General features: G+C 41.7%; 1 protein-coding gene across 2 annotated transcripts in view; it reads left to right on the top strand.

The window, feature by feature from the left end:
• The window catches only part of prex2 (phosphatidylinositol-3,4,5-trisphosphate-dependent Rac exchange factor 2), a 122215-nt gene that overhangs the window by 9887 nt on the left and 93346 nt on the right, over positions 1–18982 (top strand). The window contains exons 2-5 of one of the 2 annotated variants that reach the window (XM_053674858.1): positions 12991–13062; positions 13786–13908; positions 16729–16833; positions 18506–18607. In XM_053674858.1, the coding sequence (XP_053530833.1) occupies positions 12991–13062; positions 13786–13908; positions 16729–16833; positions 18506–18607 (402 nt within the window). The remainder of the gene's footprint in view (positions 1–12990; positions 13063–13785; positions 13909–16728; positions 16834–18505; positions 18608–18982) is intronic. The other variant, XM_053674859.1, reaches the window with a different exon arrangement.

Genomic DNA, 18982 nt, shown 5'->3' with positions numbered 1-18982 from the left:
CTTTTGTTTCATGGCAAGCAGGATTTCCTTCCTTCCTGGCCCTCCCCTGCTTTACATTGTGCTCTGTTCTTCCTGTGCCGTCGCTCCTTTCCAGAGCTTTGGCAAAGAAGCAAAACAAGTTACTCAATGAATCAGAATCCATTTGTGAATCAAACTTTTTTATAAACACTCAAGTAGTATCATGAAGATATAATTATATTTGGTGGATTGTTTGGATCCGTGACTCCTGAAGCCAGGTCTTTTAGTGAGCTTTCACACCTATTAGTCTGTTTGCCGAGTATAAATCAGAGCAAAATCGATACTTTTGGGTCATTGTCTTTTTGGTTTCTCACTGCATATAATTAACCCTCCTATTATGTTGGGAAATAAAAAGTTACATCCATTATGTTATGGGTCAAAATGACTTCCATAGTTTATATACACACAAAAACAGCAAAGAACAACTTAAAACAGTAAACCTTTAGTATGGCTTGTCTGAGACTGTGGTTCAACATGCTACCCAATACACTGTATACATGGTTCACATCATGCATTTGGGCTGATTCAAAGTTGAATCTCTTTGCCACTGCAATCGCCCAGGTACTCTTGCTTGTCCAGGTTTGCACCAGGATTTGATCACTTGTCTTTACATGCTTACATGAACTATACTAAGGAGGAAAAGGCACCAGGGTTCCATTCAAATTGACTAAATTATGCAAATATTATATAAATGCTTCTTTTTGCTGGGGGATGAATAGGATGCCTATGTACCCTCTCATGCCAGCTGTCCTTCCTTGTGACAGGTGCTCACGTACGGGGGCATCAATGACCACTTGTGAGGGTTCCATGCTACGTGAAATGGGCATTAATACTCGCCAGGCATACTTAAAAGAATTCCAAGTTGTCCACCACCTCTGCTCTACCAAACCTCTATATTTCCATCTATGTAATTCATTAGCTGACTCACTATTTTGACAAATCACATGTTAAAATCGAGGATTTCTTGTAGCCAAAGCGTTTTCCCCATTCTGTTTACCCTTTGAACTACTACCAGGGTGCACCCGCTCATCATCGGAAGTATGACCAACTATCAGTTTCCCTTTTTTATGTAGATTTTAGGTTGCTTCTCGATGGTCTTTATTATAGCACAATGTCCAGATCAGAATAAGTGGCAGATGGCTACTTTAAACTTTCAGCCGTTTGGAGGAGGAAACTGTAGAGGTTGTGTAATACATTTTTAGCATAAGTTATTTAGTAAGGTTTAATCTTTGGTTTAACCCACTGACCAAACAATCCATGGCTCAGGATGGATTCGGGACAAATCAATTGCATAGCTCATCAAGTTCGATTTCTGGTTTTAGCAGACTCGCAGGGTGGCATCCACATGTCTCTTTCTGTAGTCTGTGCTCTTTCAGCCAGGAAGGGTCTAGAGGACAGAGTCTGGTGTGCTGGATGGGTTAGCAAAGGCTGCTGTTTCTTCCCTTATACAAAGATGGCATTGAGCCCAGAGCCCTTCGAAGGGGTCCTTTTCTGGTCAGTTCCCCTTTTCATTCCCATTCAGGCCTGCCTCTAAGGACTTACATAAAAAGTTCTTGGGGTTCTTTCACAACTTGTAGCATCTAATTTTGTGACAGGGATTGGGGATAAAGAATCAAGGACAACGATTCAAAGGAAACTCAGACATTCATAGTGGTTGTTCCAGCAAAAGTGAGTAATTCATAGTTACTGCGGTTCTAATCAGTAGCACAATAATGACAGTGACAGTGTTCTGGTAAAGACTGATTAAGACTTGGAACTGAAAGTCCAGCTTAGTCAGCGCGATCAACATCCAGGCCCTAGCCAATCATGGGATTGCATAATCAGCTTTGGAGTAAATATATAGTGCCATACTGATGCATATTCAATGGGCTTTGCTGACCGTTGTACTGAATTCTATTATTCGGTGCATTTGTTGATCATTAACGGTGTTTTAAAGAGCTGGTGTAGTGAAAGTGTATTTTGCTCCCTCGCTGAATCCTCACTTATCCATGTGTCTTTCTACTACAAAGGCTTCGGTAAAAGAAACTAGGTTGAGACAGAATTGAAATGCAGGGCATCGTACAGACCCAGATTAACTTCCTTTGTTCAAACACTCAGCAGCTAAGAAGCCAGTGGACTATGTACAGTATAAGCTTCTCAAGAGAAAGAAATCCTCAGATTTGTAGTCTTGTATTCTTGTAGGCTGTATTTTCTTTGTGGTCCTTAATGCACGTTCCCTTTTATTTTGACACAGACGTGACTTATATCCGATTCTAGTTTTGACATAATTTCCTCTGCCAGAATGTGCTTGGCTGACAACAGCAACTTTTTACCAGTAGCATCACCATTGTGGAACATGGTTTCCTGGTGGACTAGTGGCTAGCATGCGACGCTCTCATCACCGCTGCTCGGGTTTGATTCCTGGTCAGGGAACTGACCCCAGCCATTGGAGGGTTGCACGAGTCAATACACTCTCTGTGCCAGTCCCAAGGCCGGAAAATGGGGAGGGTTGCATCAGGAAGGGCATCCAGCATGAAACCTGTGCCAGAATCAGATGTGTGATCCGCGGTGTCGACCCTGAAACGGGAGCAACTGAAAGAGAAATAATAAAAATCACCATGGCACCACTGCACCACATAAGAGATCATTTTCGTAGAGTTTCTTCTAAATATTTTCCCTATAAAAGGATGTCATACAACTATCATGTGACAGCTATCGAACAGGGAGGCGCATTTGAAGGAAAGTACTATCGGACCTCTTCCACATACATGAGCTCAAAGATGCTGATGATTAGCTAGTGTTGCTGTGATTGACAGGGGAGAGATTGAATGCCATCCCTCCCACCCAGAGCGCATGGACAATTTTGCTCTGTTGGCTCCTGATAATAGGGGAATACTTTTCTGTCATGCCACTGGGGGAGCCCCCTGAATAGGGAAACATGTCACGTTTTGTGAGACCATTTGCATACGCAACTGTCCCTTCACGATCCAACATTTCGCCAGGCTGCATAAACATGTCGCACTGGCATTGAGATGGCTTCTGACATGGGCTGTCTTTCACGCTCTGGTGCATTTATTAAATGAATGAATGAATCTTTATTGATCAAATATGCATATGCACAGTGAAAATCTTTTGTTCGTATACCCCAGCATGTGAGGAAGTTGGGGTCAGAGTGCAGGGTCAGCCATGATGCAGTGCCCCTGGAGCAGAGAGGGTTAAGGGCCTTGCTCAAGGGCCCAACAGTGACAGCTTGGCAGTGCTGGGGTTTGAGCCCCTGACCTTCCAATCAGTAACCCAGAGCCTTAACCACCAAGCCACCACTGCCCCCAGTGCCCCCAGGAAGGGGAGAATTTATTCAGCCTATCATGGCAGACTTTATGTGTCGGATTTAGAGCTTAATTTGAATGTGGCCTGTATTTACATGTATGCAACAATCACAATCATCATAGCTGAAAAAAATCACATTGTAAACGCAGTTACAGTAGAGTCCTGTGGTGGGATTTAGGACCACTTGGTTCACCAAAGCATGCAAACAGTAGTCTTTTCAACATCAAAATGACTCTAGCATATCCAAGGACAGATTGAACATTATCAGAGCTGAATTTAGTCTATCTTTTCTGCGGACGTTTCCCAGAACTGAAGCTACATTGTGCAGACTCTGAGATGAATCCTGATGCTGTCATGAGCTGCGCTAAAAGACAGCATTGTCTCTGTGTATCTTTTATGTTAAAAAAAAGTCTCTCTAGCCTGATATAGTCACTGCTGGTGGTGGTCTGTGTGCGCAGACAGTGCAGTAGTATTCCTGTGTTGTTGATGCAGTGCAGAAATAGGGCTGACAAATGAAGTTTTTTCCTCCACAGGAAGAAAATCAACACCCATTTCCTGTCTACTGCCGGTGCGTGAGGACATCTCAGAACTGCATATCCATAAAAATTGGCACAACCAACTTTCGAATCTTTAAATCTTTCGAATCGTTGTATGAGTTCCTGTAACTGTTGGGCCATAAATTTCTTTTCAAAACAACAGTCCCACAGACTGCACTGATTTTCTGTCCCTGCCTCAACCCACATGGGGACTTTCTGTTTAAAGACAGGAATGTGAGCGGTCACCTGCTGTTAGCCTTTCATGAAGGAGTTGCAAGCATGTGGCGTTCATCCTGTTTTGTCTGGGAGTTACAGATGACCTTTGTTTTGCGGTTGATAGCCATTTTGGTGTGTTTACCCTACTTGGGAAAGAGCGAGAGCCACCATTCACATGTCTTCACCCCACGGATCACAACCGTGCTCATAGCAGTTGTCAGGAAACCTATGTTTTTTTTCTTGACCTGCACCATTTTCATTACTAGGACCTGAGAAGCCCCAGAGCATGGTTCTCCTCAAGACCTCATTTGGATTCCTCCAACTTTCGCATTAAGAATGCGAATGAGCTTCTGCCGGGTTGTTGCTCTGCTTTCACACTCCACTGGTTCATTAAACCCTGCAGACGTAGCCTATTCACATTATCAGCTAGCGCACTTCCATTTGATAAGGGTGAAATTGTTATCTCCCCAGACTATTCAAACACCAAAAACATCTTTTTCCCTTAAACGCATTTACCACCAAGCATAACAAAGTCATTTCGACATGAAACACTTGCTGAGCCTTGGAGAAAGTTTGCGATCTGACACTAAATTGAAGCCTGGACTAATTAAAACAACAAAGAATCAGTGAATCATCTTCAAACAAAAGCAGCCTGTTTCTAATGATCATATTCACAATGACGAGTCTTTTTTCATCGGCGCAGAATGTACTGCAATCCCTGTTTATATATCCTGTTATAAACTCATATAACACGTTACGAAACAGTTCCTGTAAAAAAAAACGTGTTAAAAAAAAAAGATTCTTGCCATGGAAATGGGTCAAAAAACATCATATAAATGTGCTTTTTAGGATTAAATCCTTTTAAGGCAATTCACAAGACTGCCCAGACAGGTCCAAGTAGGACAACTGTCACTGCAGAGGTTTTTGTTGTAAAGAGGAATCTTCGATCTTTGTGTATATTAATGATATGTAGTGGGGTGTGTGTCGTGGTTAAAACGTCACCCTTATTAACTATGTGGCCAATGGGCTCCCTCCCTACCACAGTATATAAGTGGTTGTTTATGCCTCCCAGAATGCGTCATGGTCGAAAACCTGCCCCTTACTTTCGTTGCTATGGACTACAGAGGTATGTGTTTTTAGCTTTGTTGCTTAGCTGTTTGATGCTAGCGTTGTCCATTTACCATGCGTTTTATTTGTTTAGTGTGACGTTGGGCTACCGAGACTGTGTGCAGGTGTGATGTGCGGTGTGCCGTCAAGGCTCCCAGCTGTGTAGCATGGTAATTTAACGTAGCTCCGGTCGGCGCGCCAGCTGTTGCCGTCACAACAAAAGACGCTGTCGTGATTTTCGTATGTGCCATCGTGAGTACCATGTCATCGGATCACGGGTCCTCGATTTTGCCCGCGTTAAGGCGGGCTGAGTGAGATGTGGTCATTTGGATATAGCGCCTCCCCCTCACTCACGGAGCTACGTTGCTGCTTTGTTGCTTTGATTTGTTTTTATTGTTTAATTATGTTTTGTTTTGTTATTTTGCTTTGTGTTGGTTACTGTCACTGTGATCAGCTTTCTTTAATTAAACTGTGTTGTAACAGTCTTTATCAGTTATGCTGATACTGCTATGTGGTAGTAGTGGCTTTGGTCAGCGTTGGTAAACTTGCTACCTGTAATCAGTTTGAGTGTGGGGTTATGTCTGTGTTTTTGTGACAGTAAGTTTGTCTTTGTTTTATTTTATTCTTTTGTTTGTCTGCTTTGAGCATATTGTAATTGATTTTGTGTTTTGTTTTCTCCTTGTAGAAGCTGAGTGCTTCCTGAGGCCGGGGGGGAGTTCTTTGCTGCACCTTTGGCTTTACTTAATTAAGGGTCGTCATTATTGCTGTGTTTATTTGCAGTGAATTTTGTGGGTATGATTCTGATTAGTGGGGTGCTTTTCCCTCTTGTATAGCCGGTGCTGTCGTACTAGCCTGCCCTTCATACAGGAAGCCTCAGCCCTCCTATGATTATTGTTAACTTGTGACTTTTATTTGACCAATGCCTGACTGCGTTGGATGTTTCTTTTAAAATAATTCTCGGCCAGTCTTTTTAACTTCAAAATAAAATGTATTTTTATATGGAAACCCATGCCTCTTGTCTGTTCTAAGTGGAACGTACTTGTGTGTCTTTATTTGGGTTATTTCCCCGTTTTCTCGGGGTGGCATAGTTGGTACGAAACGAGCGAGCCACATTGCTACAAGTGGCGTAGTTGTAGAGCGAAACAAGCCACGTTGCTACACGTGGCGTAGTTGGCAGGATCACTATAGTATATAAATGAAACGAGCCACATTGCTACACGTGGCGTAGTTTTTATTTTCCCCGTTTTCTCGGGGTGGCGTAGTTGGTACGGTACGAAACGAATGAGCCACATTGCTACAGATACATAATCCCAATTAATGCTATTTCAGTTCCTACAAAATATGACAAAGTTCAAGGGGGTGAATAATAATGCAAGCCACTGTACTAACATCCCAGGTATTAAACTTATATTGGCCTGAAATGCTGAAAAAGATCAGCATCGGGTATTAGAACATTCTCAGGGCTTTGATTACCGTATCAAAAATCAGTCCGTACAGGAGTTCGAGATTTTTGTGATTGTTTTGTGCTCATTTACTTATTTATTTCCGGAAAACTACTCGAATTGGTGAAACTGCAATTGCAGGAAATTGTTTCGCACGGTCTTTCGCAGCGATGTTTGGCGGTAATTGAGACCTTTTAGCTATACTCATGTTCGACGCACATGAATCAAAGAGTGGTTTGGCTGAATGAGTGTTGTGATGATGTCACATGATGCACCTCGGAACAAATCTGCGGAAAATCTGCTGTAATTTTGAAAAATCGCATGCTCAAAATCCTGGAGGGACTGAAACATAGGAAAAATTATCCTTATATGCATAAAATAGACATGGATGTGTTGGTATTTATTATATAATATATTATCTCTTGTGATGAACTCACCTTTGTCAGCTTTGGCGGATGTTGTTGTGTCAGGAAGGGAACACTACGTGTTTTTTTGGGTGCACTCCATTGAGTATCTCTTTTGTTTTCTTAGAGAGAGACCCAGATAACAAGTCCAGGAGCAAGAGATCATCCGGTTATTATGATGTTATGACCTTGGAATGGAAGAGATGTTAGTGTTAAAGGGATGTGTTGCATAACATGCCTCCATTTATCTTATAGGGTTCAGCGTAGACAGTTATTGAGTAACACACAAGCATTATACTGTATATATTTAAATGGTCTTTTTTGTTTTGTTAATTACTAGGGTTAGATTAAGTGGAATGTCTGTCATACAGGTCCATTTGCTGTTACAGAAAATTACTCAGTACCTTATAACCAATCAGATTTGAGAATTCAACAATGCTGTATATAGTAATTTATATAGAGCAGCCCCATCCATCCATCCATTTTCTATACCGCTTATCCTACACAGGGTCACTGAGGAGCCTGAAGCCTATCCCCGGGAACTCAGGGCACAAGGTTGTGGACAACCTGGACGGGGTGCCAACCCATCGCAGGGCACAATCGCATACACATTCACACACTCATTCACACATTACGGACAATTTGGAAATGCCAATCAGCCTACAACATGTGTCTTTGGACTTGGGGGTGGGGGGTGGGGTGGGGGTGGGGGGTTTATGGAAACAGAGTACCCTGAGGAAACCCCCTAAGCGTGGGGAGAACATGCAAACGAGACAACAGTACTAACGACTACGCCACTGTGCCCCCCTAGAGCAACCCAAGTGAACTCAACTGAACCTCTTAGTTTATATCCATGCCATAGAAGTGGCAGGTAATAAAAATAAATAAAAAATGTACAGGCAGGCTTGTACGATTCATCCTAACCACTTTCTAAACGCTTTTCCTAAATTCTGAAGGCACTTTGAAGACTTTCTCCTTTAATGGAATTTCTTGTGGTCATCACAACTGCAGGTGCACGAACATGTGACGATTAAAGGAAGCTAGGTTTTACGTGACGACCGTTTTTCCAGGCATGGTGAAAATATTATGTTGAGATTTGTCTGTGATCTGTGAAAATCTTCTGAGTGTTGGGGCAGTCAATCATCTGGCCTGTGTCTGATAAATCCTGGATTTCCTGCTCCAAACCTCCACACAGCACCGGCCAAGCAAAGAATTTCTGTGTGTGTGTGTGTGTCTGTGAAGACTGAACTATTTGTAAAGTTTGCCAGGAATACTCACGAGGTGCTGTTTCGCTTTACTCAAGGCCTCTTTGAAAAAGCACACGTTGGTTTTTCCCCCCTTTCTGCTTTGGTTTCGGTCCGTACCTACCATTCTACCCAGAGTCCTCTTCAAGAACTTTAATCGTTTCGAAACAATGGTGTCCCAATTCCTTGATTGTATATAAAACTGAGATCTTCTAAAGACCTCAGTGTCTAATGAAGTCCATTGTCATATTTATACCAGCCTGGTGATTTCCAGCAAGCTGTCGAAAGTCATCCTTTCCTGTCCCACATTCCAAAACTGTCCTGGCAAGTTGATTGCTACGACGCCTGTTTCTGATTGTGCTCGTCTCAGACAAGTGGAGCTTCTCGAACAAAGCGCATCCGGTCATGAAAATCAGCTCTGAACTGTCCATATTTGAACACAAAGCTTATTTGGGAGCATGTGTTTCTTATCATGTTCATGGTCCCTCTTTGGCGCTCCACGAACAGACAGACAGGAAACTGGTGCTCAGTTCCACCACAATCTCCAGAGTATAGCTCTAGTCTCAATACTGATTATATTGTGGTCCCTTGCAAGCACTGTGCAGCTGCATCCATCAGTGCAATGGTGCTTTCAGTTTTTAATACACTGAGAGGAGCTTTTGGACCATTAATAGTTGGCAATAAACCGTAACTGTAAAAGTATGGCGTGTTCATATACTTTATTCTCTTCAACTTGGGTTTTGCTAAATTAGTGCAACTGAGATATACTGGCTCGACTGAACGTCAAGCCAGCTCTTGAGGAAGGCATAACCCAAACAATGGTGTGAAGTTTGTTTTCCAGGGGGTTTCTTGGTAGTTATGTAACATAGTGGCAAAAGTGTCAATGCCATGAACCCTGTCCATGCCTTTACCTCTGAAAACCCTTGGCTCCTGGTTAATTGTCTGTTCTGCAAAGAGAACTGGAGGTGTAGTAAAAGAAACATAGCTATTTTTATACTGTGTTGTGTTCTGGCCCAGGAGCTACAATTTCGATTTGTGGTTAGTGTGCCTTATAATCCTCGGTTCTTTAAAAGAGTTCTTTGGAACCAAACTATGGTCCAGGAACTAAAATCTGCTGTGATTGCTTCATCAATGTGCCAAAAGCATCTGGGTTTCTGCCAAAAGATTTCTGCCTATGGTGTACCACTAGTGGGGGGGAGGGGGGGGAGGGGGGGAGGGGGGGGGGGGGCGCCGTGGCTTAGTGGTTAGCATGTTTGCCATGCACCTCCAGGGTTGGGGCTTGATTCCAACCACCACCCTGCGTGTGTGGAGTTTGCATGTTCCCCCTGTGCCTCGGGGGCTCCTCCAGTCCAACAACATGTGCTGTAGGCTGATTGGCATTTCCAAATTGTCCGTAGTGTGTGAATGTGTGTGTGATCGTGCCCAGTGTTGGGTTGGCACCCCATTCAGAGTGCCCTGTCCCTCGAGTCCTCTGGGATAGTCTCCAGGCTCCCTGCGACCCTGTGTAGGATAAGCGGTGCAAAAAATGGATGCATGGTGTACCACTATGCCCTTGCGTAAGACATTTAAGCCCTATTAACCTTACTGACCCACATTTTATGTTGAAAAACCAACCAATAAAGTAGACATTACTTTCGATACAAAATCTTTGCAAGTGACCTGAATGCGCAGTAGAATTCTGATGAGATGAGTCGCTATAAAAAGCTGTATTCATTTATCCCAATTTGTCCAAAGTTAGAAAGCTGTTTCTTTTTCTTCTCCTGTCTATGCGTGTAGGAATTAGACTTGCTAATCAAGATCCCACTTTGCCACACAGCACAGTTTCCAAAGGGCAATCAACACTAAACATTTACCACAGTGACTCTTATTATTTAGTCAAGTCATTGCCTTGGCTATTCTGTTATCATTACTTTTGCACAGATTGCCTTCGGAAACAATTTCAGTTTAATTGTTGAAATATGTGAGCCACTTGTAATCAGTGGATTCCATGCTCTGTAATTAGCGTGCTAGTTGAGAGACTTTGCCTGTTAATTTGGCCGTGTACGTGTACTGGAATCAGCTGTGGGTCCGTCATCCCTCGAAGATCGGAGAAGGTGTTTACGACCTAGCCGTAATCAGCAGATCTTGGTCTGACATGCTAACAGGAAATGCCTGGTTTTCTTTAGTGTCATTAAAGTGGTTTGTAGGGCGGTGAAGCAGGGAAACATTCCTAAGATTTTTTGATATCTCAAGATGTTCCAGATCGACAGAGCTCGACTAGCGTATGATTAATGGCCAGCTTTATGACATTACATATTCATCAGATAAAAGTAAAGATTTTCCCCCCAGAGATTGTATGTTTTAAAATATTTTTAGCTAAAGGAAGCGTGACATATTCCAGCCCTGCTGCAGGGTGTCTCAGTTCATTCGATCCGTCACTGGTGATAAGAATACAGTTCTGTCTCTTTGAGAGTTTTTTTTTTCTGGTAAAATTGGGAGACTGCTTTAAACTGACAATGTGCTGTATTCATACCCAGTGAACGCCTGGATACTGAATATGGTTAACCTCCTGGGAAAGTAGGCGTTCTGTATGATGGGAACCCTTTTCATCAGGGACTGAGGCGTATCTTGTGATGTGTAGTTCTCAGAAAATGATCATTTTTTTTGCCCATCATGTACTGTACATTTCTTTTTCAGACTTAGATCCTCCCATGCTAGGTAGTACGTCGGACGATAAGTTCTCTTCAGCATTTCCGGTCTCCGGCCAGGGTATCAGCATCATCCCACGTGATGTTCAATGCCCGAACGTCTTGGATGAACGTTCTTCGCTACGTGTTTCGTAGATGGGGAGCTTGTACATGTCACTCCTTTGTAGCACCTCTTTGTTGGTGATAGGATCATAATATCGGATCTTAAGGATTCGGTGTAAGCACCTCGGCTGGAAGACATCAAGCTTCTTGTTGATGCTTGTTGATGCCTTCCCGGTCTCACTGGCGTACGTTGCTGTCGATACCACCATGGACGTAAACATGCGGCACTTGATCTTCAGGCAGATGCCAGATATTGTTCATCCTCCGTCTGCCTTTGCATCTCCATTCCAGGAGATCACGCTACTTAAGTAGGTGAACTTCTCCACCTCTTCCAGCCGCTGTGGTCCGACTATGATCCCCCTTGATCTTCCAGTGGTGTTCACATGCATGATCTTTGACATTTCGGTGCTTATCCTGAAGCCAACTCTGCTTGCTTCTCTTTCCAAGTCAGTCATCGCAGTTCGCAGCTTCTTCTCGTCTTTCTCAAGCAGATCCCAAATTTAAAAACAGAAATCAGTGCTTTTTGCTCCTCTAATCTGTAGATGTTCAACGTGTATCATTTAAATGCATCATAGTTTTGATACCTTTGGTTCTCCTCTCCTCTGAAAGTAATACAAAAGAAATTCATATATTAAGAAAAATAAGTCTAGCCATTCAATTAGGAGAAAAGAAATGGCACCCTATAAAAGGAGGACGAGTTAGTGCAAGGGTGCACGGTGGCTTAGTGGTTAGCAAGTTCACCTCACACCTCCAGGGTTGGGGGTTCGATTCCCACCTGTGTTTATGGTGTTTGCATGCGGGGGTTTCCTCTGGGTACTCCAGTTTAACCCCCCCCAGTCCAAAGACATGCATGGTAGGCAGATTGGCATGTCCATAGTGTATGAATGGGTATGTGATTGTTCCCTGTGATGGATTGGCACCCTGTCCTTGTGCCTGATGCTCCCTGGGATAGACTCCAGGTTTCCCTGTGACCCTGAAAAGGATAAAGCAGTATAGAGGATGGATGGATGGAGTTAGTGCAGCAAGCTGCAGTGGCTGAGCTGCATTACTGGAAGATTTAGCAGATTCTGCATTTAGGAAGCGATCGTTTCCTGTTTAGTCATCATTTTGTTGTTGCTGTTTTTTTTCTCTGAGCCTTACCTTTCATGGAGTTTTGTGGGCGTCACTAGATGCAAATCACCTGTGCCCTGAGCGTGAACTAAACCGTCATTAAGTCGTGAAGTAGGAATGTTATTCTTAGTACATTGCAGTGTAACCTTCTTAGAACCTGTTAAACATTTACTAAATAGTCTAATATTGTTCTCTGTTAGTTGGGTTGCTACCACTTACAGTCAGCAAAATTCAAAAACCAAAAGCAGCACTGTTGTTGTTTTTTTTTAAAATCGTCTGTGAGATATCTAAACCTAAAAAGGACACACTTAGTTGACCCTGGCTGTAATAAAACAGACGGCTTGGTGTTTTGCTAGCTGTGCAGTTGTGAAAGTGTGGTGCTGATAAAATAAGAAAAGATAACGCTTTCCTCATGCAACAATCCGTCTTGTCAGCATTCAGAGAATTTGCTAGATGATTTATTTGGTTTGCTGACTTCCTGAACTTTGTGAGTTTGTTTTGAATGACTCAGAACCTCCTAGTCCTTTCATTATTCCATAATTCAGTGCTGTGGGACATATATATATATTTTCGTATTCATAAAACGTCTCAAACATTGAGCAAATATGGTCCTGCTGTGCCTGTTTGCCCTTGTAATGCTCTCGCTGTTGCTCCGTTCGCGATTCATTCATTTCCCGACCCAATGGGTTTTGTAGAAGGTGTACCGATATTGGAATTTGAATCTTATTCATTATTCATATTATTTGAATCGTTTCAGCTTGGCCCTTTCTCTTATCTCTACACAACTAACTACTTCTGCTTTCTTCTGTTTACAACAGGGATTCCTCCATCGCCTCAACCAGTATGCTGTGGCTAAAGTTGATAAGAACATCACAGAGGAGATGGTTAAGGTGAGTTTGCTAATTAAACTTTGATTTTATATATATATATATATATATATATATATATATATATATATATATATATATATATATATATATATATTTGAAAGAGGTCTTTCACGACCTCAAATGACTTCAGAATGGTGCTTTCAGTTCAATCCAATAAAACCCTCCAAACTGCAATTAAATCCAGTCCAATTTTTGGCCCAAAATAGTCAAACAGTGCATGAAGGTGGAAAGACGAAATGACACAGGAAGCAGCTGGAGTTTATTTTAGCCGGGGGAGGCTGAAGAGTTGAAGAATTTGTCGCAAGGCCACGGCTTAAAGTGCTTGTGACGCACAGCGCTTGCTTACTTTGGGGCATAAACATGGAATCCGTGTGTCTTGCTTATTTTGGCTCATGTGTGAGCATCGGTGTCGGAGGATGTGGTGTGTGTGAAGCTGTGGGTCACACTGAGGTTACAGTTATCGACTATCAAATGTAGAACACATCAGATACTCTGTCTAGACTGATCTCTGAGTTTTAGGTTCATGCTTCTTCTACTCCATGTTTGACATTTGACTTATTATCTTACCATATATTGCATAATATAGCACTGAATAATCGGCAATTTTTTTTTTTTTTTAATTCATAGCATGATCCCCTTCCAACACAGACTTATTCACACACATACATGCTGTTTTCTTAGCTATATATACATACTCAATGCTTCCACGTGCGCTCCCACCAGGTGTTGTTCTCCAACCTGGAGGAGATCCGGTGTGTGCACAAGGACTTCCTGGCCATGGTGGAGGAGATGCTGCAGCCAGACCCCCACCCGCATCATGAAATAGGTCGCTGCTTCCTTCACTTTGTGAGTCTCTGAGATCACACACATGCTGACCTTTTTCTTTTTTATCTCCATTTCTCTCCTTCCCATTCCAACATCAACCAGCTTCTTTAGCAGATCCTCTTCTTACTATTTAAATGTGTTTATGTAAATAAACTAAATATGAGACAAGCTATAGAATTTTCACAGATTTGCTTAGATGTTGTTTTATTTAACCTCTCTGGTCTGGTTATTGATTACTGGGGGCCAAGCACTGAAGGTGCTTCTTCTTCTTCTACCTCTTCTTCTTCTGGCTAGGGTGTCTATGGCAGCCCATAGAACCATCTGGTATAAAGTTGTGAAATTTGGCACACTGATTGGGGAGGGTCTAAAGAACATATTGACCAAAGCACCACCATTGGGTGAAATTTGGAAGTATGTTTATGATCATAACTTTTGAACTGTGTGAAAGATGTAAAAGCCAGGCATCTCTGGATTCCCTGGGTCAAGACGAGTTTAACGCACCCTGCAATGTAATTTCTGCCTAATTAGATTAGAATTTGTAGGAGGAGCAAATTTTTTTTTCACATACTAGCTAGTGTTCTCTTACTAGACTAGCTTTCATATGCTAGTTAGCATTCACTTGCTAGTTTGCTCAGATGTAAAGACTGTTCAGGCGGTAAAGCCTAGTTTTACCATCAACATCAAGAAGCACTGCTAAAGAGTAGCCCCGCCCCTTCACACTGATATCCATATAGACATGGCAAAATCAGCAATTATTCAGACTTTGTACTTCATGTTGTGGCAACGTTCAGGGATTTTCCCCCCCCAGTAATTTACTTCTTTTATAATAATTTTCTCATAGCACGAACAGTACGCATCGCACACCTTTGCACAGTGAGTTCTGCTCCTGCTTTATCATTGAATCATAGCGTGACTGAAAAAATCCGATTGAAAAGCTACGTTTTATAGCAAAGTGTGTAGAGAGGCTGAAATTGTGAGTGCAGCTATGATTATGGTTCTGTCCCGTCCCTTTGTGAGAACTTGTTTTTCTTATCCTCATCTCTTTGTAGTCGCTCCTGGGAGGTTATCTCTCTGTATATATAAAAAAAAAAAAAGCATTCCTTGTGTATGTATATATCCCATGGGTCCTTCAGACAAAGAAAAAGAATTTTTCAGGATCCTACAGAGAGCCACATTGAACGCGTGAGAAAACTAGATGAGAAAAATATACACAGGGTTTAAAACTCACATCATAACATTTCAGTTTTCTGTGACATTGTAGGTGACAAGGGTTTCAGAAAAGAGTATCATTATGTAGTTGTTTTTTTTTTTGTTGATAAGTATAACATGCTCGTTTTGGCCACCTCTAAGACATGATGTGTTGGCCAAACATCTGGACAATCCCTCACTGTGGATTGTACAGTACAATCTCTAATCTACTATCCTATACTTAGACAGGTGGTTCAGTGCACTAATTCTCGCTATTAGACCTCCCGTGAACCATAATAACACCCTGAACCCAAAAGCTAAATAGACATTTCCTCTGTACAAGGGAAAACCACCCCTTTTTTTGAGAAGACGTATCATCCGGTATCAAGTATCATGTCTACGATCGACCACAGCGTATTTCATATCTCTCACTCTGACTGATACTAAAAACGTTTCTATTTTAGCTAAAGGATACGGTCTATAAAGGGGTTGTTTCCCTCAAACTCTTTGGAGACATATTTCCCAAGAAGCAGACATAACAAAAAATGTGTGCTGTGGTTCTCGTTAAGTGTTTAAGTGTTAGGTGTGGCGAGACGTGTGTGAGTATATGGTTAAACATTTTATTGAGTCACTTTAAAAGTAGCGAAGAATCGATGCTAGCTTGTATGCGGACTTATTAACTAGCCAGGATTAGGCGCAAACATTTACCTTGCTAAGATTAGGATTTCGTGGGTTTTTTTCCCGTGATTGTTGCATCCAAAAATGCTTGATTTTGCTGCGGATTTTTTCCAAATTTGCAATAAGACTTGCGGATTTTTCTGTGGTGGTGTTTTTTGGCGGAAATCTACTTGAATTGGTGAAACCGCGATTGCACAGAATTACTTTCGCAGCGATGTTTGTAGGTAAGAGACCTTTTAGCTGTACTCATGTTCGACGCACGTGAATCGAAGAGGGCTTTGGCTGAACCTGCATCCTGATGACGTCACATGACGCGCCTCGGCCCGGCTCTGCGGAAAATGTGCGGTAAATTTTGAAAAATTGCAAGCTCCTCCGAATATTGCGGAGTTTGCTTGATTTTGCGTTCGTTTCTGCGGTCGCAAAATGGCGAAATCCTGGAGGGACCGATTAGACTTTTTGATGTACTCCAGTCAGTATTGTAGCAAATTTAAAGACTATGAGAAACTACATTTTACGTCGTGTTATGGCCATATTTTGGCCCGTCTTTTACTTTGGTAAGTCTTGAATCCAAAGATGCATCAATATTTATGCATGGAAAGTTACGTGTATTCAGAGTCTGGTTAAGCACATGCTTAAGTTAAAATTAAAGCTCCCAATTCAGATTATGCCAAATTACCTGCATGTAGTTCATTCTTTTGAAAAAAATTATGTTTTCATGGACTATAAAGAGACGATATTAATTAATAGTGTCATATTTATGTATTTAATATTGGTCTTGAATGACATTCCATACTCTTTTGAGTGTATTTACGATATCACATAAGAACAATGGGCTTAAGTTCAAGTTCAGAATTGTGTGTACCTCAGACACGTCTCTGTATTACTCTGTAGTACTCCAACCCATGTGCTTAACTCTCACGCAACTTCTGAATAGCGCTTAAGCCCGTGTGTGTACTTGCGTGTGTCTGTCCTCAGAGGGCCAGGTTTCAGATTTACGATGAGTACTGTGGAAACCACGAGAAAGCCCAAAGGCTGCTGCTGGAGCTCAACAAGATCAGAAGTGTTCGCACGTGTCTTCTAGTAAGTAATCGTTTCAAATCCTATATCATGCACACACCCAAACATACATCTCAACCCCTTGTTACGCTATTGAAACGTATATATCACTTTACTCGATAAACGTTCTTGCCAAAGTTCCAATTTTCGGAAGAGATATTCATACAGTACTTACCCATATTCTCATAAACCTACATACACACACCTCAGTGCACTAGCCACTCATTCGTGTCTTAAAATATCCGTAAAACCAGTTTGTAGCTCCAAGCAGACCTAAAAATCCACTGTTTTTTATTTTATTTTAAATAACAAAAATAACTGGAGCTCTTTTCTCCACTTTCACCTGGTAGAATCTTTCCATCCTTGATGTGCTTTCAAACTATATTAGGTATAGTAATAGAAGTATAGATGGAGAATAAGAACCAGGTATGATGGCCTTGACATTGAGAACATTGGTTGTCGTATGAAGCTGCTGAAGATCTGGTTACCCACAAAGCCCAGCGGCTGAGTCCGAGTCTGATTCTGACGCTCATTGGTTCTGTCTCACGACAATTCACTTCTGTCCCATTGCTCACTTCTTTGTTTCCTTGACATTTGGTTCTGTTTTAAATCTTTGTGTCGTAGTAGTGTTTTCTTTTATTGTGCTGCTCTTTAGTTCTGTTTTTCTCATTCCGTTCCATCTTAGTGCATGTTTGGTTCTGTTTTGGTTCTCTATGGGTGTGTCTAGTTAATCTTTGGTTTTGTTCTAGCTCTTTTATGTGGTATTTTATTGTTTTCTTTGTGGTTTTAATTTTCTTTGGGTCTGACTCACTGCCCTTAAGTTCTGACTCAAACAGTACTAAACAAATAGCAAAGAACCAAATAGAGAACCTATTTGGTTCTTTGCTATTTGTTTAGTACTGTTTGGTTCTCACTCATAGCCTATGATTCTGTTTTGTTTTTTTTCTTTCTTAGTGCTTTTTTGTTAAGAGTTCTAAGCTCTCTTATTGCATCTAGTTGCACTTTGATTTTGTTCTGGCCCTCTTTGGTATTCGTTGATTTTTTTTGTTTGATTTCAGAGGCTCTTTAGTTCTATTCTAGTTCTCTTTGGTTCTGTTTCCTTACTATTTGGTTCTCTCTTTTGTCCTTGGTTTAATGTCACTACTCTTAAGTTCTGGCTAATGGGTTCTCTCATTGGTTCTCTGCTCTCTGGACCTGTTTTTTTTTTTTTTTTTTTAAACCAAAACAAAACAAAACATTTTTCTCTCTCAATGCCATGAATTGAACTTTGTTGTGTCCCACTGGTATTTGCTAATAATTTGGTCATTTGGTTCTATTAGTTTCATTAGTCTTGGTTTTGGTTCTTCTTGTTGCTAATTGGTTCTGTTATTTCTCTGATTCTGTTACATTCCTCTTTGGTTCTGTCTTACTGGCCCTTTGTTTTTCTTTCTTCAAAAAGAAGAAAGTTGGTTCTGTTCTGGTTCTCTTTGGCTCCCTCGGACTGCTCTGGTTCTCTCATTGGTTCTCTGCTCTCTGCTCTTTTTTGCTACTTTATTTATCTCTCAGTGGTCTGAACTGAACTTGTCCTATTGGCATTTGGTACTGTTTAGTTTTTGATTTTGTTCCATTGCTCTTTGGTTCATTTTGTTGACTCTTGGGCTCTATTCTGGCTCTCTTGGGTTCTGTCTTACTTTTCTGCTTCTTTGTTCCTCATCAGAACTGCATGCTGTTGGGAGGCAGAAAAAACACAGAGGTTCCGCTGGAAGGCTACTTGGTGGCTCCCATCCAGAGGATCTGCAAGTATCCTCTGCTCCTCAGAGTGAGTGCAAATCTGTTTATTTCCCTCGTTGTTGTCTGCTGACCTTCCACCCAGTGGCGTTCATCTCATCCGCATGAAACCAGACACAAACAAGTTGGTTATATGAGAGGAGATTCAGTCTAATGTGGTTTTCTTTTCTTTTTTCCCCCTTTTTACAAACTTCCAGCCAAGAGACTCCATCTTTGTTCAGTTCACTGATATTATAAGAAGCAACAATCCAAGCTTAGAGTCCATCTAGCACTCTAAAGATCAATAACCTTCTTCAATTTGTCCTATAAAACCCTTCAAAGTTCCATGTCAAACTCTAAAACGAAGTAGAACCCCTTTAGAACGATACAACCAAGAACCTTTCAAAGAATCCTCGAACAACCCGTT

The sequence above is a fragment of the Ictalurus punctatus genome, chromosome 23 (genome assembly GCF_001660625.3).
Source record: "Ictalurus punctatus breed USDA103 chromosome 23, Coco_2.0, whole genome shotgun sequence".
Classification (NCBI taxonomy): Eukaryota; Metazoa; Chordata; class Actinopteri; order Siluriformes; family Ictaluridae; genus Ictalurus; species Ictalurus punctatus.
The sequence above is the reverse complement of the archived record's forward strand: the minus strand, read 5'-3'. Positions and strand labels throughout refer to the sequence as shown.